Raw genomic sequence first — 24,058 nt, forward strand, 5'->3', positions numbered from 1 at the left:
AACCTGTGGCAGGTGGTGAAATTAAAGGTCCCTCAGCTGTGCCTCACTGACAAATATTCTACAGATTACACCTTTGTCCAGCTTAAATTGTGGAGTGCATATGATCACACAAAGGTAAACCTGACCACAGCAATACCATACCCAGTGTACTCTTGTTGAAAAAGGCACTTTGGTCAAAAACTGAAGTAGCTGTAACTGTGAGGGGAATCGGAGACTCCAGCGGAAGGAGCCCGAGCAGTCTTAGAGGTGGGTGTCATCATCCTCACCGGGATCAGCCTTGATTTTGGCAAGAGCAGCGTGCACCCTGAACTGTGTGCGAGACTCCATGGAGTAGTCTTTGTAGTTGTGCCTGTAAGTCAGAACAGCAGACGTGGTAAAGGCGTGTCCTGCAATGAAACTTAACTTGCCATACACATTATATGCTGCTGTTGGATGCACGTTTCTAAAGTACAAGCAGATGGATGAGAAATGGATAAAAGTGTTTGGCATCGGCACCCTTAAAGAGGATCACGCTTGAAGAGCTGGAGTCATTATCAGCTAATGGATCGTACATGTTTACACAGGGATAGGGTGACCTCTAGTGTTCCCTACAGTTGCTAACAACCATTTTACTGCAGTCCTATTTAACCCCTAAAAAACATCATTTTCCTAATTTTGCATTTCAGGATTCTGTGAGTTTTACAAGTACACTAATGTTGTTTACTTTTGGATACACACGAGCTGTTTCGTAGTGCTTCGATTTTACACTACGCCAAGATAACGGCTTAAGAGTTGGGAGTTCGCCTTGTAATCGGAAGGTTGCCGGTTCGAGCCCCGGCTTGGACAGTCTTGGTCGTTGTGTCCTTGGGCAAGACACTTCACCCGTTGCCTACTGGTGGTGGTCAGAGGGCCCGGTGGCGCCAGTGTCCGGCAGCCTCACCTCTGTCAGTGCGCCCCAGGGTGGCTGTGGCTACAATGTAGCTTGCCATCACCAGTGTGTGAATGTGTGTGTGAATGGGTGGATGACTGGTTGTGTAAAGCGCTTTGGGGTCCTTAGGGACTAGTAAAGCGCTATACAAATACAGGCCATTTACCATTTACAGGCCATAACCTATCAACTACAATACTAACACACCATAAAATAAAATAACAAAACCACTTGTTATAACCAAAGTATGCAGAAGAGCATCTCTGAACACACATGGTGTTGAAGCTCGATGCAGATGGACTACAACGGCAGAAGACCACACTGGGTTGCCACTCCTGTCAGCTAGTCTTGAGTTCACATGAGCTCGTTGAAGCTGAACAATAGCAGATCGGAATAAAGTTGCCTGGTATGATGAGTCTCGACTTCTTGTACAGCGTTCAGGTGGGGTCACGTTTGGTATAAACAACATGAAAGCATGGATCCACCCTGCCTTGTATTAACAGTTCAGGCTGATTGTGAGATAATTTTGCTGGGGATATTATCTTGGCACACTGTGCCCAGTCCTTTATGACTGCTACGTACCCGCTATCATGACAACCCAAGGTGTACCTAATGAACTGACCAGCGAGTGTATACCTAATTTTGTTTTGTGGTGCAGCATGCCAGCACTTTAAACTTCCGTCCAACTAATTAGTGTCATTTACTACTCATTTACATTCCATTGGCACTAAAGTGAAGCTGGGCTCATCATCTGCTCAGACTGAACTCAAATGGAAGCAAAAACGCGTGGCTATGTGAGGCACACTATGTGGGCTTGTTCAGTTGAAAGCCAGCTGAATAAGGTTCTAGCTCCCTGCCAGTGCCGCTAAAATGGTAGAAAAGTAGTGCAAACTTTTATATTCAAAACAGAATGCTGCAGTCTCACAATAATATGGAGAGTGAAGACTGAAGGAGTAACTTACTTGGCCTTGTGCAGTATTTTAATAGCTTCATCCCTTCTGCCTTGGTCTATGTAAAGCAGACTGAGCTCCACGAGACAGTTGGGCACCAAGTAGTGGTCAAACCTGATCTTCTTTTCACTGCAATAAGAAGCGAGTTAAATATTCATTCAACACGGACATTCATTTAAGACATAGGCTATGATGTTGATCCTGCACTGTACTCAATGTGGCATCCTTGGGAAGGCTGAGGGTTGTGCTGCAGGTGGCTGACCAATTTGGTGAATAAACAAACGTCTCTCATGAGGACTGTCAGTGTAATTTAAGCTGGAAGTCCTTCTTGATTGCCACGCAAATATTCACACTGTGACGTAGTGAGATGAGAGTTTTATGGCTGCAAAACAAACAGGGCACTGAAAGGACGTCCAATGAAGAGTTACCCTGATACGTTTTAAAAGGAAGACCTGCAGAATTTATGCAATGTTTGGAAAATCAGAGAAAACACTGATGTAAAAAGCTTGTATTACAGGTTTTAGTAGAAGAAAGTAGTAAGATTCTGAAGTACTCCCTCTTCTGCCACTAATTCAAGAAAACACAGTGTGTTAACCAGTGTTGCCAAAAAAAACGTTGCAATGAAAGGCTGATATTAATTTGTTCACACAAGATTAATTGATTCTGAAGAAACTGCTTTCACTGTGAGCAGGAAATAACTTGCCTGCGTTTGAAACTCTGCTAGAGCTCACCTGGAACACACTTTGTTAAAGCACTCCTCAGCAGCCTGGAGGAGGCCTTGATTCTTCAAACAAAGGCCCTTCAACATGTGGATCACACAGCGGTCGTCCACTGTGTACTCGTTTACTGCAGGGGACGGAGCAGACACCATGAGCAAACATGAAAAACTGCGTGTTCCTGTTTCACAGTTTGGAAAAGGGCAGCAATACCAGGAGCTTCCAGTAGAGAGCGCTCTGCCTCCACCAACGTCTGCATCATGCCTTCAGTTAGCTCTGGTGTCTTGTTGATCATACTGAATCCATTCCACATGTACATCATTTCCTGTAATGAAGCAGTTCATATTGTTGGGACGCTCTTTTAATCAAACATAGCAGTCGTTATATGTGTTTATTTTATTTCGTAACTCTTACCAGCACTGGTACAGGTAACCTGACTGGGAGGGCAGCCTTGTAGCGTCTGGCTTTACGAATTGCAAACTTCTCCGTTGGAGGAGACTTCCCCGCTATCTTCTGCTTCAAGGTGGGCACTTGTCTAAAATGACAGGGGATATACAAAGACACACCAACGAATGATTCAGTTACTAAGTACACCATGTGACTGTTTGGCATCGTAGTGAGTGTAGGCTGTTACTCTGCTGTTTACCTCAGCTGTCAATATGTGTCCGTGTCTATTTATTGTAAAGTAGGCTACAAGACTTTGTGAAAGGATAAAAATCGATTGACCAGCGAAGCTCACTTCTTTCCAGTGACTGCGATACGGAGGTGAGTTACTGAGGGCTACCACTATTAGCCGCTGTTAGCTGCTGTTAGTTAGTGTTAGGGTTGCCAACCGTCCCTTAAAATACGGAATCGTCCCGTATTTAGAAACAAAAGTACACGTCCCGTATTGAGCTAATAAGGGACGCACTTTGTCCCGTAATACAGTGAGAATCAAAAGTAGTCTATAAATGTTTATGGAATTAACGCTTTGTTTGAAAACATAATTCCCAGCCCCTCTCCTGCTTTGTGACCAATGAGCTGACAGCACACTTATGACAATTCGAGTATGACAATTCAGATTACCGCTCATCTCATTGGTCGAGGAAAGGTCGCTTACGGAGAAAATACCGGAAGACAACAGATGACCACAACAAGAAGCATGGCCAACAGGGAAACAAACGCAGACACTGCGGTGCAAGTCTCGGACGACAGTACACCTAAAGCTGGACATACACTGTGCGATTTTTTCAGTCACGTTATTCAGCTCCTGCTCAAACTGCACGATTGACTCGCAGGGGTTAGAAGTTGGTAGGTCACGATGCAGGTCTCACACTATACCGCCCGATGCTCTGATGCGACCTGAGTGCTCACACTGTGCGTCCATAAAATGAAGGTTATAACAGAAAATCTGTCGCGCTCTCTCTCTCCATCTTACACTCACACAGACACACCACCACCATCAACTTTGCTAAATTGCTAATGAAAAACATTGATCGGGCAGCTGTGACTGAGCAGCAATGTAAATCCAACTATTTTCACGGTTGTTGTGGTCGTGATAATTTTGTGATGCCACATCGAAAAGGCTCGGATGAGCTTTCCAAAGTTCTACAAGTTGTGCCTCCATGGCTTGTGTCCAGATCACACGCTGCACAGCCGTGCTGCTCCATCTTTTACACCAACGTTTACGTGTTTGCGCGCGAGCAGTGTGAGCGGCTGTGGTGAGACCCTCACGAGCGATTGATGATCGGGAGCTGGTCATGAGGTGTTAATCACTTCTCGTTACCCCACGTATACTACACGATGCACGATGAAGGCCAAAATCGGTCCGATCACTCAAAAAATCGGCTCAAAATGGGCCTAAAACTGCACAGTGTAAGCCCAGCGTTAGAGCAGCAATGTTTGTTCCCCTCAGAGAAAGGGAAGAATGGGAAAAGGAAAACACCTGGCTGGAAAACGTTAATATGGGCAGGTGCAGTGAAAATCAGCGCTATGTGGCCAGAAGTGTGATAATATAATTTATTTTGTGTAATAAACAACTGCAAGGATAGATGATTACAACAAATAGATGACTAATACATAAAAGTAATACATAGATGAATAATGATGATGAGTTAAGATGCGTAATCATGGGAACAAGTGGGTTTACAAACAGGAGCAGCTGATTAGCATTAGAAAAGCTGAAATAATACCTCAACTGAAGCCAATTGTACTAAATGCACTAAATGTGCACTGTTACAAGAATATTTTTCTTTCTATTGTTTTCTATTATTTTAAGTTAAGCAGGACAGAGTTCTTTTAAAGAAAGATTTACTTATATTCTCAAAAGTTAAGCATGACAGGCTTCTGTTTAAGAAAGAGACCTGTTTTACTGTGTTAATGTTGTCATTTTGAGCTAAAAATAAATGGCTAAATGATCATTTGTTTCACATGTGTTCATATCACAAAGAATACACATCTACTTAAATCAAATTCAAGTCAAATGGTTAAAAAAATAATTTCACACACAAAAAAAGAGCTAGAAAATTCACCACACTGGGAAGGGTGAAGACAACTGGGTCGCCCGGCCCTGGCCACGAGGTGTCCCTTATTTATTTTTCAGGGAGTTGGCAACCCTAGTTAGTGTTAGTAGTGAAAATTTCTTTGACATGGATTTAACATTGTTGGACTTAGCAAATAAACTCCCATGTGATGTAAGGATGTAATCTCTTTTTATCAGAGGGAAAGTTTGACTTTTAGGACCCTTGAGCCAATAATTAGCTGGCTTAATGTTAGCTTATAACCAGCTAATATAATGTTAGCTAACAACAAGATGTTTTTGTGGTTTGGTTTGTGGTTTTGTTGTTAGCTGTCTGGAGATTTGACGAGTGCATGTCTATTTGCTGACAATAACTAATTGCAACAATATTGGGAATAAATAAGAATGTCATTTCACGCTTTCCTTTGTTAAAGCCCTGACGTGAGATCAGGAGATGAGGCTTGAGGTAAGGAGGAAGAGGATAAGATTTTATTCAGATGCCAGTCATGTTGTCTCTTTCCTTTCCGTTTTTCAAGAAACCTGTGAGTTCCTTTCTCCTTTGCTACATATGTGGATGGTCTCTAACCACATATGTGATTAAACACGATTAAGTGGAATAGCTATGTCCATCCAGGCCACTGTATTCAAGATGGCAGGGCAACATGTTGGCTTCCACAAACTGGTGCCTACTCAATCTGCAGGAAGACACTAATTAACATTTTCACATCAAAGTTTGGTCTTCTTCATATTCTAAAGGAAAAATATCCCTCCCATTTAGCTGTAAAATGTACCACGGTGTTCATCCATGTGAAAAATGAAACCAATAACCAAAGTGCCTGAAACCTGTATTCTAACTGAAAGCGCCAGATGGCGATACCTGTGGTAATATTACTTATTGAAGAAATAAAATTCTGTTTTTAGGCATGTCACGTTTCAGAATGGAGGGTTATCTGTTGTACGAAACCACATGCTCATTGGTTAAGGACCTGTTATTCACAAACCAATGAATGTGACGCAGTGACCTACGTCCCTCTTTATTGTGTCTAGTTATTTTTTTGCAACCAAGATGGCGACGGCAGAAATGCTGGTCCCAACTGTTTAAAACAGAACAACAGAAAGCAGAGGATGCCATCACAGTAGCTATGTTTTTTTAAATATTGTCTGTATTGTAAGCAAAAAGCACAGAGACATTTACGTGAACTATACCGCTCACCTCACAGCATCTATACTGGTAAAGAGGAAGTAAGGATATAATCCCTGCTTACCTAAAGAGTTCTACCTCGTCCTCCCCAAAAGGCCTGGCCTCATCTTTAGGCAGCATACTGAGGTAAGCAGCTTTCATGTACACATACATGGCCTAACAGGGAGAACCATAAAGAAAGGATTCATGTATTAAATCCTCAAAATGTCTGACAATAAATTTTATTCTGATCTTCTCCCGTCATAATTTCTGTACCTTGGACCAACGACTCTCCTTGCTCAGCAGGTCAGCGTAGAAGTACGCCATCTTCCACGCACGCTTGTACGTGAAGCACCACATCAGCTCCCAGTAGCACATGTGGTGAAACTGCTTCCATGTCTGCTGGGCCTTACAGCCGTCTTCAAAGAATTTCACTGCCTGGAAGCGCAGAGAAATTAAACCGTAGAGCAGAAGAACACGGACAGTGACAAGGCATGTTGTACATTTAATATTAACACTGGGCGCTGGTTTTTTGGAGCTCATTTCCTTAAAAACATAGAAACACTGCCACAGCAAGTGACGTATCATAAATGCTCCTCATACCCTCAAGAAGTGCAATCAAGCAATGTTTTCTTGACACACCTCATCAATGTTCCCTTTGATTTCCTCAGTTCGACCAGCAAAGAAGAGGAATATGGCCCCCTAGAGAAAAGAGAAAAATGTACAAATCTAAACACTGTTAAATTTTCATCTACCTGGAAGCAGGCACATCACACAACAATCATTCTTGGCAGTGTTTGATCAAGAAATTTTCATCCGAGCGCTCAGTTTGTTCTCTGGGATGGGCTGTGAGTAAAAGGTGGAGCAGAGAGAAGGATTGTGAATTTACGAGAATGTGCGTCATGCGGAGTGGTAGTGATGGCATGAAGCAAGCGTGACATGGACGAGAGACCTCGGCAAGGATCGTGCGAGTGGAAGTTTGAGACAGTATCGGGTCGAAGGAATCAAGGTGTGGATGGATGGCAACGTGAATACAATCAACGTCTGTGTGAAAACTATGGCGTGAACCCGTCAGAGACAATATACATTTACAAGCAATACAAAAAACAGAAATGTTTGGCAATAATAAATGATACGGTTTTGCCTTTTTGGCCAAAATTCCCATCTGTTATCATACGTTTGTTCTGACCACTATAAGGATCCTTCACTGTGTATGGAACTGCAACTGGTCAAAGTTTAACCACATTACTCCATACAGGTTCTTTGTTGCTAAGTTCCACTCTTATCAGCTACTCTCGTGTGTGCAAATATGAGTTCAACTAATGTCATCCCACCATCCATTTTCTTCTGCTTATCCAATTCAGAGTCAGAACTGGGATGGAGCCTATTCCAGTGGTCATAAGGAGGGAGACGGGGTACATTACGGATAGTTCGCCAACATAGCGGGCTAACAGAGAGGGACAGACATCCATTCACACTCACATTCACACTAGAGACAATTTAGAGCCACCAGTTAACCTAAACAGTCTTTGGACTGTGGGAGAAAGCCAGAGTACCTGGAAACCTATGCCAACATTACACAGAAAGGCTGGCTGTTGGATTCAAATCCAGCTAACCACCATACTACTGTGCTGACTTCAAATACTAAAAATTATGAGTTAAAAATTCCTACAGCCCTGTGTCCTGCACTGCCTGGCCAAATGTTAGAAACCCAAACACATTCAGTTAATGGGGAACTTAAAAAAGGTCACATTTAGATTAAAAAAACAATTTGATCATCAGAAATGTGTTTATTAATCAGCCAGTTGTCACAGTGCTGACTACAATGCAGTCAGCTTCTGCCATGTCATCAAAACTAAAACATTTAAACATCAAAACAGAAATGACACGTTAATAATGAACTCTAAAGAACAGTATCGACGTTCCATAAGTTGGTGTATTTATTTAAAAAAATAAAATCAGTCAAATCTGAAGCAGCAAACCAAAAGACTCTTCTCCAAATACTTACTCGTTATGTAAACATGGACGTATTTGAAGAGCAGCCAGTGCTACTGACAGTTACAAAAGACACAATGGCACTGACAGGAGTGCAGGCACGCTAGTTTTCATTCTTTGTATTGATTAAACAAGAGATTTTATTTCCATGGGACTCACAACATGGAAGGAAAACTGGAAGCTATATTCTGCTGCCTAACGTAGCAGAGCGTTTGATTATGACAGCCTTGAACTGAGCTGCTCTGGACTGCAAAAGACATTACTGGGTTGGGGGTGATAGCTGTCTTCAAGGGTTTTTTTTTTAAATGCTTGAATCATAGTTTAGTCTGTGGTACAGTATATGGTTGAAACATCATGACTACCTCGAAGGTTTACCATAGCTGGTAAACTAACTGCTGACACACTAACCAGCAGGCCATGTAACTGTCCCTGAGACAGTTAAAATAAAGTTGGTTATTTCATGTTTCTGTGATAGATTCATGCTGTAATGTGTAAAGTGCTGTAATGTTTGTATGAGGTAAAGTTTGTAATTGTCACATGACCAGAGTTTGGTTGAGAGCACAACCATGGCATTGTGGAGCTAGCATGGATACATGGCTACCGATGCATCTACAGCCTCAGCGTTAATGTTATTCTGCATGTGGTCCAAGAGGCGCACACGGTATGGTTTCATGTATATTGTTTGTATAATGTTGCATACGTGTTCTACACTGGTAATGAGAGGACATTTTTGTGATATCCATTATTGTGCATTTTTTTGTTCTGCTTGCACAAGACTGTTTATGGACACTGATATGAGAGACTGATAAGCTCAAAACATTTATGTTGTAAACTTTGTGTTTCTTCAGTTTTCACGGTGTCTGAAGACAATAAGAGTGAGAGAGAGAGAGAAATAAATTTCCGAAGACATCAGTATGATGCGTGGCCATTCTTTGTTGGACCCCTGTAGTTACAGTGAAAACGTACCGCCCACGTGGCTGGAAGTTCGACGTTAGAAGCAATGCATGTTCCAGAATAAGAAAAGAAGAAACGTTCTTGACAGCGCAGTGTGTGTGGTTCGAGAACACAGCGGAAAAGAGGCTTGCAAACTTAAAAAGAGGAAACACCATTATTGGCGCCTTGGACGGCAACGACCACGACTTCACCAATAGAGGGCGACATTGACCATCATAAACTACAGCTCTGCAAATCTCTGCCGCTGCACACAGCAAGAACTGTAAAATCCCTGGCGGTCTTCAAGGAAAAGATAACGGCTCTTCAGTCAGCGCCAGGTTGGGCTGTGATATATCCACAACTTCATGGAGAGGTTTGGAGTTTGGAGAGGTCTATTAAAATAATAATTTATTTTGTATAAGAAAGGTACTGAGTTAAAGGTAACCAACCTGTCATTATAGCCAAAGTGTTCCCTTTTATTTTACAAGTGGTGTTGTTTAAAATGTTCTAATAATGTTTAAGAGTTCAACTTAAAAGAAGAATAACAAGGGGTGTAGTTAAGCAAATTGTTGCAAGAATCAGATTGTACTGAGAATTGTATATTTGCCAGGATCGCATGTACATATAGCAACAACTTGTTTATGCAGCAGGTTTGCTGAAACATGTACAATGTCAGTAAACACAGAAAAATCACATATTGAAGAATGCAGAGAACAAATTGATTCCCTTAAGGAAGAGCTAAGTAGATTGAATGAACAATTGAAATTACAGACTGATGATGTAGAAAGAGAGAAATTGGAGTTACTCATAGGTGATATTCATGCTAAAATAGAAATCAAGCAGATAATGTTGAAGAAGCCTGCCTCTAATACTTCAAGACTAGAGCCCAGGAAATCCTCAAGGGAGCGAAAGTTAACGCCCAAAATGCTAGAACTTAAGCAACAAGAGTTCTCTCAGAAGGAGAGTAAATTTATCAAACTATATGAAAGCTGGAAAGAACAAGTTAAAGCTACACGTTCCAAACTTAAAGATGAGTGCTCTGACCAGGAATTAGCTGACATGATGGATACTGTCGAAGGGCTAGAGTCACAAGTGAAAAATACATACGAAGATATGAGATCGCAGTCAGCCCCTCCTACTGAGACTAGAAGAAAAATTGATTCCTGCACAGCAGTAACAGCGGACTTGATGAGAATACTTAAAGTATGTATGAGTGAAGTGGGGCAAGAAGAGTTTGATGCTAAAGCAGAAAATGCGAGACTTCACATGGTGCTAGACAGAGAATATGCTCAGTCAATATTTGGGACTACAATCTCCCGACCTTCTGTACGTAGCTGCCGCTCAAGCTGTTTATCGGAGCAGCAAAGCATCAATGTAAAAAAGGCAGAGTGTGCTGCACAGCTTGCCGCGAAGCAGGCCGAGATAGAGATGGAGGAGGCTATTGCTACACAAAGGCAAGAGCTTAAAAGACTAGAAAATCAGCGAGATCTTCAGGTAATAACTGCAAAGCTAAAGGCTTATTCTCAAGCAGATTCAAGTGAAGCCTGTGGAGAAGACAAAAGCGCACACAGCGCGGTAGTCAGTTGTCCTCCATTAGCTCCTGAAGAAATCATACCAGAGCAAACCTACAAGAATAATAACAATGAACAACCAAACAATAATAACAATGAGTCATTGTTAATGCAAGCCTTGCATGACACAATGGTCCTCACCAGACTTCCTGCACCTGAGCCCCCAGTCTTCTCAGGGGACCCACTTAAGTTCTTAGAGTGGAGCACTAGTTTCAAAGCTTTGATAGAGCGGCGATGGGCGATGCACAAATCCAGCTGACAGGTTGTTCTACCTACGCAAATACACCAGTGGAGAAGCACGGTCTGTATTGGAGGGAAGCTTTTACAGAAAAGATGACGAAGCATATGACCAAGCTTGGGAAGCTTTGAATGCTCGGTATGGCCACCCCTTTATAATTCAGCGTGCATTTAGGGAAAAACTGAACAACTGGCCAAAGATTGGTTCAAGAGAGTCGCTTAAACTGAGACAATTCAGTGATTTTCTGACAGCCTGCAGCAATGCTATGCCATACATCAAAGAACTGCAGGTGTTAAATGACTGTGAAGAGAATCAAAAATTGCTCCAAAAACTTCCTGACTGGGTGACTTCTCGTTGGAATCGTCGTGTCACAGTGCAGTTACGGCAAAAAGAAGAATATCCAAGCTTCAAACAATTTGCTGATTTTGTTGCACAAGAAGCGGAAGTTGCATGCAATCCTGTAACATCATTTCATGCCTTGAAACACACTGAAGAAAGGTCAGCTAGAGACATAAAGCGTCCAAAGGCTAATGCATACATCACAAATGTGAAAGCATCAGACAGAACAACCACAGGATACAGTGGAGTGGAGAACAATTCAAATGAGCCTGATATAGAAAGAAAAGCAAATGCTTTGCCATCAAACTCAGTCACATGTATCTGCTGTGGAGAAAGCCATTCTATTCACAAATGCCAGACCTTTGCTAAAATGTCCGTGGAGAACAAAAGAAACTTCATACTTGACAATAACCTGTGCTTTGGTTGTCTCAGAAGAGGACACAATTCAAAAGACTGTAAGCGCAAGGCGACTTGTGGGGTTTGTAAAAAACATCATCCAACAGCTCTTCACGAAGACCGTCCAAAGACTCCAGTGAACACATCATCACATAGAATGCAGGCAGAAGAAAACATATCTGCACTTTCTTGTTGCATGGACAGAGGAGATGGTGGGAGCACATCCATGATCGTGCCTGTGTGGGTTTCTTCAACCACCACTCCAGAGAGAGAGACCTTAGTGTATGCTCTATTAGATACACAGAGTAGCAACACTTTTGTAGATCAAGGGGTATGTGAGGAGATGGGGATGAGTTTAGAGCCAGTGAAGTTAAAGCTAACCACTATGATGGGAAGAGATTCCATTGTTCAGAGCGAAAGAGTTAGTGGGCTCAGAGTTAGAGGGTTTTCCTCCAAAAGCTTTATCAACTTGCCACTTGCCTATACCAGAGACTTCATCCCACTTGAACGTTCACGCATTCCCACCTCTGAAACTGCCAAAAGATGGGAACATCTAATCAGAATAGCACAGGAGATGCCTGAGTTAATGGATTGCAAGGTCGGGCTGTTAATAGGCTACGACTGTCCTAGAGCACTGGCACCACGGCAAGTAATCGTGGGAGGTGAAGAAGAGCCATATGCAATCAAGACAGACCTGGGCTGGAGCATTGTTGGCAGTTCACAAAAAATGGCAACATCAGCAGAAGTGACAGGCCTGTGCCATCGTTTATCTGTTAAGGAACTTCCACCCTTGACACCAGCCACCATCATCAGAGTGCTTGAGTCAGACTTCAAAGACACAGCTCCTGGAGAAAAGAGCATATCACAAGATGACATACAGTTCATGCAACTGCTAAATGAGAAAATACACCAGAATGCTGACGGGCACCTAGAGATGCCACTCCCCTTTAAGGCACGCCCTCAGCTGCCAGAAAATAAGCGTCTGGCTCTGGTGCGACTTAAGCACCTGAAAGGGAAGTTTGAGAAAAATTCCAAATTTAAGGACGATTATGTAAGGTGATGCCGAAAGAGCTGAAGATGATCCCAGAGAAGGAAATATGTGGTATATTCCACATCAAGGCGTCTATCACCCGAGAAAACCGGAAAAAAATCCGGGTTGTGTTTGACTGCTCTGCAAAGTACAGTGGCACAGCTCTGAATGATCACCTCTTGACTGGACCTGATCTCATTAACAGTTTGACTGGAGTACTCTGCCGATTTCGCCAACACCCAATTGCAATCATCTGTGATGTAGAGAAGATGTTTCACAGATTTCATGTAAACAGAGAGGACAGAAATTACTTGCGATTCCTGTGGTGGGAAAATGGTGAAACAAACACAGAGCCAAAAGAATATCACATGAAAGTCCATCTTTTCGGGGCCGCATCCTCACCAGGCTGCGCAAATTATGCAATGAAGTATCTTGCGAGCCAAAATGAAAGGGAACATCCCACAGCAGCCAACTTCATCAGAAGTAGGTTCTATGTTGATGATGGGCTAATCAGTGTAAAAACTGTGAATGCAGCCATTGAACTAGTGAGAGATGTGCGGAAGGTGTGTGCAAAGGCAAGACTAAGGCTCCACAAGTTCATATCCAACAACAGAGAAGTCCTGGAGTCAATTCCACATAGTGAACGAGCTAGTGGAGCCCAGGATGTGGACATCAGCCATCATGAACTCCCAGTTCAGACTGTGTTGGGAGTAAGGTGGAGTGTAAGCAGTGACACCTTCTCCTTTAAAGTTGCCCTGGAGGAGAAACCAGTAACACGACGGGGAATTCTGTCCATTATAGCCTCTGTGTTTGACCCATTAGGCTTCTTGGCTTCTTTCCTTCTAATAGGAAAGAAAATTCTACAGGAAATGTGTCTAAAGAGCATTGGATGGGATGAGCCACTGCCTGGTGAATTGAAGCCACAATGGGAAAGTTGGGTCACTGATCTGAAGAACCTGCAGAGACTCCAAATCCCAAGATGCTTTGTACCCGAAAGCCTTGGGAAAGTCCAGAGAATAGAACTCCACCACTTTTCAGATGCGAGCAATCGTGGGTATGGTCAGTGCTCATATGTTCGGGTGATGAGTGAAGACCAAGTGCATTGCTCCCTAGTCATGGGCAAAGCAAGAGTTGCACCCACAAGAGTTGTAATCATACCAAGGCTGGAATTAACAGCAGCAGTGGTGTCCTCAGCAGTCAGCAGAATGCTAAAAGAGGAACTGGAGCTCAAAATTGACCAAGAGTATTTCTGGACTGATTCACAGGTGGTTTTGGGCTACATTAACAACGAAGCTCGCAGATTTCACTGTTTTGTTGCTAATAGAGTGCAAAGAATCAGAGAAGCAACTGATCCTGCACAGTGGCACTATGTTGACACCAATCAAAATCCAGCGGATCACGCTTCCAGAGGCCTCACAGTAGCGGAACTGATCAGTTCAAATTGGCTCATTGGACCTCATTTCCTGTGGGAAAGAGAGTTTGTCACACCAGACTCAACTCCAGACCTTCTGGTAGGTGATCCAGAGGTCAAAACGACACAAATACTACAAACAAAGGTAGTAGAGGACAGGAACTTCTTGGAGAGACTCAAAAGGTTCTCAAAATGGCATACAGCAGTAAATGTAGTTGCCAGGATCCAGCAACTAGCCAAAAGAGCCAATGCAACAAAGGGTATAAATGTGGAAGACAGGAGAAAAGCAAGTCATGTGCTTATAAAATTAGCACAAGAAGATGCTTTCAAGGAGGAAATCCAAGCACTGAACCATGGTAAATTACCACAGAGCCATCCTTTGTTCCAACTTGACCCAATATTGCAAGACGGTGTTCTCAGGGTAGGAGGGCGGTTAAGGAAGGCTTCCTTACCGCTTGACATGAGGCATCCAATAATCCTACCCAAACATGGCATAATTACACACCTGATTTTAGATCAGTGCCATGAGAAAACCCAACATCAAGGCAGAGGACAGACACTTAATGAGCTGAGAGCAAATGGTTTCTGGGTTGTTGGTGGGAGCAAAGTTGTGGCTAATCACATTAAGCAATGTGTTACATGCAGGAGAGCTCGCAGGCCAACAGAAACACAAAGGATGGCTGATTTACCGGCCACTCGTGTTGACCCCTCACCACCATTTTCCTATTGCGGGATGGACTGCTTTGGACCTTTCCATACAAAGCAAAACCGCAAGGACTATAAGAGGTACAGTCTTATATTCTCTTGTTTGTCCTCTAGATCAGTCCACATAGAAATGTTGGAAGATCTCACGACAGATGCCTTCATAAATGCTTTGCGGTGTTTTATAGCTATTCGTGGAGCCATCAGACAAATCAGATCTGATCAAGGAACAAACTTTGTGGGGGCAAAAAATGAACTGACAGAGGCCTTAAAGGAAGTAGATAAGGACAGACTGTCTGCTTACCTGGCCAGGAAACAGTGTGACTTTGTCATGAATGTGCCTGACGCCAGTCACATGGGAGGTGTTTGGGAACGGCAGATAAGGACAGTCAGGGGTGTCTTAACCAAGGTCCTTTCACAGAGTGCTGGAAGATTAGATGATGCTTCTTTGAGAACATTCTTCTATGAAGCCATGGCAATTGTTAATAGCCGTCCTCTCACCACCGACAGCATCAGTGATCCCAAAGCCTTAGAGCCACTCACCCCAAACCATTTACTCACCATGAAAACCTCTGTACCACTGCCTCCACCTGGAAAATTTGTGCCAGAAGATCTGTATGCCAGGAAAAGGTGGTGCAGAGTTCAATATTTGGCAGAGCAATTCTGGAGTAGATGGAGGAATGAGTACCTCTCAAACATCACACTAAGACAATGCTGGCACTCTCCAAGACGAAATGTTAGAATAGGCGACATTGTCATTGTGAAAGACGAAGGAATCCCTCGCAGTGAATGGAAGCTTGGGAGAGTACTGGATGTTTGCAAAGATGAAGATGGTCTGGTTTGGAAAGCCAGAATACAACTAGGAAATAGAAAACTATCGAAAGAGGGTGAAAGGCTCAATAAACCATCCACTCTTGAACGCCCTATACATAAATTAGTGGTCCTAATAGAAAGTAACTAGAATGTTCCAGTGGAACTTCTGTAAATGTGTATGGGATGGTTAAAGTATTAGGATTGACTTGCAAGTTTGTCACAATTAAGTACTGTTTGGTTCTGTAAATTCCTAGATTTATTCAAATTATTTACAGATTTCATAAATCATAGTAATTTGGTGGGAGTGTAACTGTCCCTGAGACAGTTAAAATAAAGTTGGTTATTTCATGTTTCTGTGATAGATTCATGCTTAATTTAGTTCATTTATTTACAAGATAAGATGATAAAAGTGTAACATTAATTAAAAAACATGTCTAAAATATGTGATTACAAAATATGGGTTTGGTAAATATGTAAAGTGCTGTAATGTTTGTATGAGGTAAAGTTTGTAATTGTCACATGACCAGAGTTTGGTTGAGAGCACAACCATGGCATTGTGGAGCTAGCATGGATACATGGCTACCGATGCATCTACAGCCTCAGCGTTAATGTTATTCTGCATGTGGTCCAAGAGGCGCACACGGTATGGTTTCATGTATATTGTTTGTATAATGTTGCATACGTGTTCTACACTGGTAATGAGAGGACATTTTTGTGATATCCATTATTGTGCATTTTTCTGTTCTGCTTGCACAAGACTGTTTATGGACACTGATATGAGAGACTGATAAGCTCAAAACATTTATGTTGTAAACTTTGTGTTTCTTCAGTTTTCACGGTGTCTGAAGACAATAAGAGTGTGAGAGAGAGAGAAATAAATTTCCGAAGACATCAGTATGATGCGTGGCCATTCTTTGTTGGACCCCTGTAGTTACAGGCCAGCTAGTCACAAGGAAACCCTGAAAAGTTCAATAAAATAGCCTCAAATGTTTTTAGGACTCCTTTTTCCATTTTATCTCACACTTGCAGACTGAATCAACCAATCACAATTAAACTGACAGGAACTGATTTTCTCACATAATGTTTCCACCTCAAATGTTGTCTGTTAGCAACAATGCATATCCACCCCAGTCTGTGAGTCATTTACAGGAGACTAACACACAGTTGGTAAACAACATCGTTATAACACTTTTAAAACCAAAGTGCTTTACACTAAAATAAAATAGAATAACAAAACTGACGTTGCACACATTCACCATGTTTACATGACACGTCCCAACAGCAGCCCATCATCCAATTACAGTTCTAGACACCAGCATTTTCCAAACGCTTAACAAAAAAGGTTTGTCCTTAAATACAAAACCTGTTACAGCTGATGTCTGAGGTCAGAGTTTCAGTGCAACAACAGCAAAGACACGAGCTCCTTCTGAAATAAGTTTGACCACAACGTGATCAGACTGACCGAGAAGCCAACATTAATGATCCTGCAGCATTATCTACCACATATGTATATACAACCCCATTAAAGGCTTCTGGATACTGGATTCTGTAATTAGCCAGTGCAAGGCTAATAACAGTATAGAGTTATACTCCAATATATTCCAGTTTAGAAGTAACAAAGACATGCATAATCCTTTGCAGATCAGAAGGTTGCAAAGATGTTTTTAGTCTGGAGGTTTTTCTGAGGTGGAAAAAACTGATCTTTACCGCAGCATTGATTTGTTTGTCTAATTGTAAACGTGTCACAAGTTTTTAAGCTGTGTTTTTAATAAAAGGAGTTAAATAGCTCAGGTAATGCTTCAGCCTCTCAGTTAATACTGGAGAGCTTCGGTTTTGAACTGACTTAACTGTAAGAAAGTGTGGGATATCCAAAAATGTACTCATCGAGCCTTCTTATGTAATAGTGATTTCCAAGACTCAAAAGGTAAATACAACCATAAATCATCTGTATATGAAAAGAAATGTTATGTTAGCAGATAATTTGACCATGAGGGAGCATGCAGCAAAGAAAAACAGAACAGGACAGATGCCTGTGGAACTCCAGGTGTCACATTAAGTGACATAGGAAAGTGTTACCCAGGGGGAGTCACGTGCTTGACTGCTGCACAGTCTCCGAGCGCTCACTGAGTAAGTCACAGTCAAAAAGGTTAAAAGCAGCACTCAAGTCCAGCAAAACTGAGATAGAAGGATAAAAGCAGACTCAGTACCACGAAAGGCCCTGAAACCTGACTGAAAGGTCTCATAGTCTCTAGTCCAGTAAGGACAATAGTTGAATACAGACAAGTTTTTATAAAGCTTTTTTAAATAATTAGAGTAAGTTACCCGTGGGTAACGCAGAAGGAAAGGTTTCAGCAATCTCTCAGCTTCCACCACCTCTCCCTCGCCTGTCCCTGAGAGGATAAAATGGACATATAATATAACACAGGCGTCTTGTAGGAATGATTTAAAAAAAACCCTGATTTTTAGCACTACCTAGTATGAATGTGAGGAAGGTGTAGTAGCAGAGCAGCAGCAGAGCACACAGCATAGAGCGCAAGTTCATCCCCGTCGCACCATCGTTCAAAAGAGACAAGCCGTATTCCTGAACAGGATTAAAAAGAAAACAGAAAGTATCATAAAATAACAGCTGTCAGCTAATGATTAAATACACAGAGGTGGGCGTGTATGTTCATTGCACCTTGTCTCCAGAGAAGCCTGCAAACTCCAAAACTTTGAGTATCCGCGGAGGGAAGAGAGAGAGAGTCTGTAAGCAAAGAAGATCTGATAAACGTAATAATACAAACACGTAATTATACACATGCAGCCACCCAGCAGTGCAAATATATAATGTGGGACATACCAGGTTAAACGCCCCTATCCCGAATGCTATTCCTCCCTCTAAGTGAACGTGGCTGGGCTCTTTGAGACAGCGGTGCGATTTTATGAAGGAATGCAGCTCTCTGCGTTATGAAAGACAAGCATTTCTAATCACACAGCTTATCATATCACCGTTTTACTACAGAGGTTAATGAAAAGTAAAAACATGGAAGCGTTCAGGAAACACTTATTCGAGACTGCTTTGACTTCATCATTTCTTGTATCTCACAATATTCTGGACTTGCAGTTGTGATAAATCAGCAAATCCTTCAACTGTAAAACTGGTGAAGTAGCCGTTTAATAATCACAGTGCAAATATGTTTTAGTGACTGATTTCTGTTTAGACATTAAATACAGACAAGTGAAAGTAAAGTTCAGAATTACTTTAATTACTATACTGCATTATAAACATTACACATTTACTTAAAAACAGCTTCTTGTTTCATTGTTTACTTACTTGTAAATAAGGTAACTGTTTCGTACTTTGATTCCTCCTTTGATAAAACTCACCATGTTCTCATCCTGCAAAACAGTGCAAGGAATGCATCGCTACAGTTTACCTGTGTGTTGTTTGCAAACAAATTTAACATGACACAAATGGTTTTTGCATGCTATGTGTTATATGAGGCAGGTTCTACAGCTTGTGCAGCCTTAAGAAGACTAGACTGGGAGGTTGTGCTGTTTTTGAAAGTGTAGAGAAATTGTTACTTTGTTAGAAGGATATTAGCATACTGCACCTGCAGGAAGGTGAGGGCAGCTCTTTGGAGTTGACACTCTGCATAACAGACTTCTGCATGGAGCTGCACTGCAAAAACACATCCATGTATACACAGATTAAATGATAAATTATATATGATGAAGTGTAAAATCTAGGTATACTCCTGTGTTTGGTGTTCATCTACCAGGCAGGTGCTTCCTAGCTTAACCCTCCATATGCAATCCTGACTGAAGACATTTAGTCAGCTTATCAGTTCGAATACATTTTATTTATATAGTGCATAGGTGTCAAACTCTGGCCCGTGGGCCAAATTTGGCCCGCAGCCTAATTACATTTGGCCCGCGAAGCCATACCAAATTACTATTAGAGCTGGCCTACTGGTATTATACAGCTAATATATATATTGTTTAGTATTAAGCTTTGCTTGTTCCATATTCAGTTTTCCAGCAAAACTTATTTGAGTCCATAAGAAAAGATTCATTCTTATATCTGGAGGAAGATTTTTTTTTTCAATAAATATTAAAGTTAGCCCGCGACTTTGTTCCAGTTTTGAATTTTGGCCCACTGTGTATTTGAGTTTGACACCCCTGATATAGTGCAAGACCCTATAATATCAGACATACAGGCCCCTTTATGCAAGAATGTGGCAATGTGGAGAGGAAGAACTCTGAGCTGAGGGTCCTAGCCTCAACGGTTCAGAGCGGCGAGTCAACTGCAGAAAGAATGGTTTCACTGCTGCATCACAGCAAGGAATGAAAAACAAAAGTTGCCTGAATGTGTTCATTAATAGCTGGGGTCCGTCAGTGCTGGAACAACTATTGTTCATTTTCCTTTTTCTAGGTTCTCTGATCTGTTTAAGGCACTTTAAGTCACACTGTTAAAGCAGATCTACAGGCACAAGTATGAGTCTGCCAGCCAATCACATAGCTGCATTCTGAAATACTCAACATCTATAACTTTGGTTGCAGGATAATTTTGAGCCAACATTAGTAACACTTCCATGCATTGTTAAACTGTAATTCTTTGGTTATCCTGGTTTTCTTTTCTTAGCTCAACTGTCATTTTCATTTTTCCTATATATGTCTACAATCTGCACTCCCATCAGCCTCAGCTACACTGGAAAAAACTACATGCAAAATACATGACAGCATGTTGGAATGGTATCACATTAAACCAAGGTGGCACACACAGTAAAAATTATGCACGCTTATGATCAGTTTTTTAGCAGTGTCTGAGATCACGTTGGTATATCAATGTGTAATGGAACTTTTTGAGAGGATTCCAAAATGTGGATTCTGTTCATCCAGATGTAGTAACTTAGTGTCAGACTCTTCCTAGACTGCAGAAAGAACTGGCATGAGTAAAGAAACGTTTTCCCCACCGAATATGCAACGTCCAGGGGTGTTTAAAGATATCTATTTAAGTACAGGCAGATGGGGAAATTGGCTTCTTCAAAAAAATGGAACTAAATAAAATGACTTACAGTAGACATTTCTCCACTGCATTTTTGGAAGGATCCTTTAAAACTACACGAGTGGCACATTTAAGCCTTTTACCTTCAGAAAGTGACCCCCCGGCTGATTTGTTGGAAAGGCTGGAAGACTTCCGTCGAAACCTGAAAATAAAAATCAAATGGCACTTCAGGACACTCAGACACTGACTACTGCGGCCATGTTATCTGACACATCAACCATTTGCCAATCAAATGTGTCTATTTTCTCTTATCTAAGAAGTTGCTATTGCGAATTCTATTATGCAAACACAGTCAAACTGGTACTATGGTCACATGGGAGCCATAAAAGTACATGCAGCTCTTAATATTTGCCTCTGTGGCTCATGGAATGTGGAAGAATAGTTCACTGCATCCAAGCTGAGGATTGGGGGGTGTTACCATCGTTAACCTTTGTAAGACAGAATCAGGGGACAACAATCTCGACATCCTGACCTCTGACAGACCTCCTGGGCACTCTTCATGGTATTTCCTGCATTGGTGATGTCATCCTGCTGGAAAGTCATCATTGCCTGCATTTCCAACACTGTGGCGTAGATAAGAGCATGGTACATGCTCTCATTCACTCTACATAAAAACACAGAGTTGCAGGATCAACATCACACACCTCAGGCTGTAAGCAAACATGTAGTTACTGCATTTCCCTGTTGCGCAAAGATAAGAGTAAATATCTGGCTCTTTTTATTCTTTCTATCTCTTCCACCATCCCAGTCCGTCTTGTGCACAGTGTTTATTTTGCAGGCCTAACAGTCTGTACGCTGTTGAATCAGTCAGACCTTGGGCGTCAGCTTCGGCAAACACTTCATATCCTGGAGAACTGAAGCCTGACAGGAAGGCCACTGCTTCACGGTTCACACCATATAAGTCTCTAAATATCACCAAAGGCTAAAATACTGCTGACATCACACTGAAAATGTGAACACTGTGAAACAAAGCAAGAACACCACAAGCGCATACAGCCTGCATCGTAAGAGTTACATGAAACCTCCGGAGAGCTAAAACCTGACTATGGATTGTTGTGTCACCTTGGTCGCAGCTTCTCCAGGCTCTCATTGAAGTGGTTGTTAAGGAAGAGATCCAACGCCTCCATACAGTCATCCAAACACTCTTTCAGGGTCATCTCAGAGGAGCTGCTGCACACACACACACACACACACACACACACACACACACACACACACACACACACACACACACACACACCTGTGACTCAGGGTAAAACAAGCCTTGCAGTATTAGCATGAGATAATGGACCAGATCTATTCGGGTTCAGCGATTAGCATGCCTCCCAGTTAAAGCTGACATCCGCGTTTACATGCAGGCGTGTTTACTTTGTGAAATTTGCCTAAAAGACTCGTTGTTTAATAAGATCGCAGCAAGTGGGACAAAATATTCGATTAAAAACATACGGAAGCCTAATTGAGTTTTTTTAACTTGTAGTTTGAAGTAACACCCTCCGTTTCACTACGTGAAAGAATGCGAAACTACACAAGTCTCCTTCCTGGTGCAGCACAAACTTTTTAAAAACATTGAAAAAAGTTCTGCTCATTCACGTTTCCCTGCTACAGACAAAGGCGAATAATCACATTTATAGATCTGCACAGGTGGCTTTTCAACATTTGCCGGGCGATATGTCACCGCTGAAGTGGACAGACCCACACATAAACACTTTGTGGGAAACAACTCCAACTTTTGACGTGTCCTTGACTTTTCACTCGCCTCCCGTACTCACTTTTCCGCGGCGTTTGTCTCTCTCCCATTGGACATGTTCGCTCTCCGGGCGGCGCGCCTCCCAACACCTGTTCGGAGTTCAGCGGCACTCGCAGAAAATCGGGACGCATTCAGCTCTCACACCGCGACACCAAGCTTTCAGCTCTCACGCTTCTTCGCGTTGGCGTAAAAGCTGACAGTTAAGCTACCGAGGCTTTGCTGTCAGTTAAAGTTGACCAGAAATAAGAACGTGCACTCCTCTGTGCTGACCCAACAGCCCGATACTACGCATTGCGCAACAGAAGCGCAGCTCCTCCGCCTACCTCTGTGGCTCCACTGCCACGCAGACACTACACCGTAACACTGATCAGTGTCAGGTGCTCGCAGCTCTTAAAGATCCATCTTAGTCTTGACTAAGAAGTTCGGTAACTTTCAACAGTAAATGGCGCCATTTCCCCTTTGTCTTCTTCTCCTCTCAAAAGTGAAAATGTTGAGTACATTCTTCTTTGCGCCATTGCTGCATCTGATGCCATATGGACGCGATGATGGGCTGAGGGGAGAGCAAATATGATGAGGTGACAGAAAAGGGAATATTATTTCGCTGTTAATCAGAATTTAAAGGCAAATTATTTTGTTGCTGCTTCGTCTCTGGTACCTAAATAAGGAAGAGGTGAGTGTACTGTAAAATTCACGCGTCGGCTCACGTGTAATTCCACGGAATCGTGAATAGGGGTCAGTGTTGTAGTTATACCTCACGAGGAGACACAGATGCCAGAAGTGGTTCATCATCTAGTAATCTAAATCTACACCTTTTTATTTATTTTAAGTTATTCCAAAATCTTGTTTATACAGCCCCTCTCACACTTTGCATCCCTGCTATGAACTACAGGTACGACAGCAGTGCACTTGTTTGACAAACAAAGACAAAAGCAGGGTGAGACTGTGGGTAAAGGGTGGGACGGCGATAGGAAACTTGCGATGACTTGTTGCAGTTTTGTATTTTCTAATTCGTTTTAATTTTCTTTCAATTTTAGTTTGACTTTTTGTTTTAGTTTCGGGTAGTGTACAGAGTAGGTTTGTTTCTGTTTAATGTTTTACTGTTTCAAAAGGTTTCGTTTTTATTATTTCACTTTTAGTCTCCTCAAGTATTACTGCACTGCAAGATGTAGGAAAACCCGCACAGGTCATTCAATGAAAACACTGAACTTTTTGGAACTGGACTCACAATCTTAGACATCCAAGGCCCCAAGAAGCGTGTGCATCAAAGGAATTACAGCCATGTCCATTTTCACAATTCCTGTTATATATGTGCAGGGAGGCTACTTTGTCAGTCGATGCATTTTAAAAGGATTTGCTATAAACTCACTGCCCCAGTGTAAGATCATGCAAAGAGCTTATATACATGGTCTCCCGTTTTTAGAGGTTAACATATAATTTGACAGTTTACAAAGTATATTTCATGGCCAGGTGAGGCCTGTCTCCTTGTTAGTTGTTGATACATGATGTAGACATCTGAAGTTGATTCAAGGTGTTGAATTTGTATTTCAGGGCTGTAATCAGGGCTTAGAAATGAATGAGTTCCATGC

The 24,058-nt window shown here is 42.1% G+C and overlaps 2 protein-coding genes across 3 annotated transcripts in view; one reads left to right on the forward strand and one right to left on the reverse strand.

The window, feature by feature from the left end:
* Positions 1-24,058, forward strand: part of LOC146670826 (uncharacterized) — a 411,199-nt gene that overhangs the window by 353,905 nt on the left and 33,236 nt on the right. The window lies entirely within an intron of this gene.
* LOC146670833 (tetratricopeptide repeat protein 39A) lies at positions 40-22,943 on the reverse strand. Of its 2 annotated transcripts, none has more exons than XM_085402963.1 (18): positions 22,495-22,943; positions 21,788-21,892; positions 21,198-21,329; positions 20,809-20,867; positions 19,272-19,339; positions 18,992-19,056; positions 18,518-18,617; positions 18,356-18,421; positions 18,151-18,259; positions 18,001-18,068; positions 6,893-6,952; positions 6,527-6,688; positions 6,336-6,427; positions 2,988-3,108; positions 2,787-2,898; positions 2,589-2,703; positions 1,870-1,986; positions 40-349 (listed from the first exon to the last, which is right to left on the reverse strand). In XM_085402963.1, the coding sequence occupies exons 1-18, from the start codon at positions 22,527-22,529 to the stop codon at positions 241-243; spliced, it is 1,695 nt and encodes a 564-aa protein (XP_085259089.1). In that variant the 5' UTR covers positions 22,530-22,943; the 3' UTR covers positions 40-240. The 2 variants fall into 2 exon arrangements, with proteins under 2 accessions (XP_085259089.1, XP_085259088.1); XM_085402962.1 differs by having other exon boundaries at positions 21,788-21,895; positions 22,495-22,942.

This window comes from Rhamphochromis longiceps, linkage group LG4, assembly GCF_057381845.1.
Source record: "Rhamphochromis longiceps isolate RC_006_pf linkage group LG4, R_longiceps_female_GT1.1, whole genome shotgun sequence".
NCBI lineage: Eukaryota > Metazoa > Chordata > Actinopteri > Cichliformes > Cichlidae > Rhamphochromis > Rhamphochromis longiceps.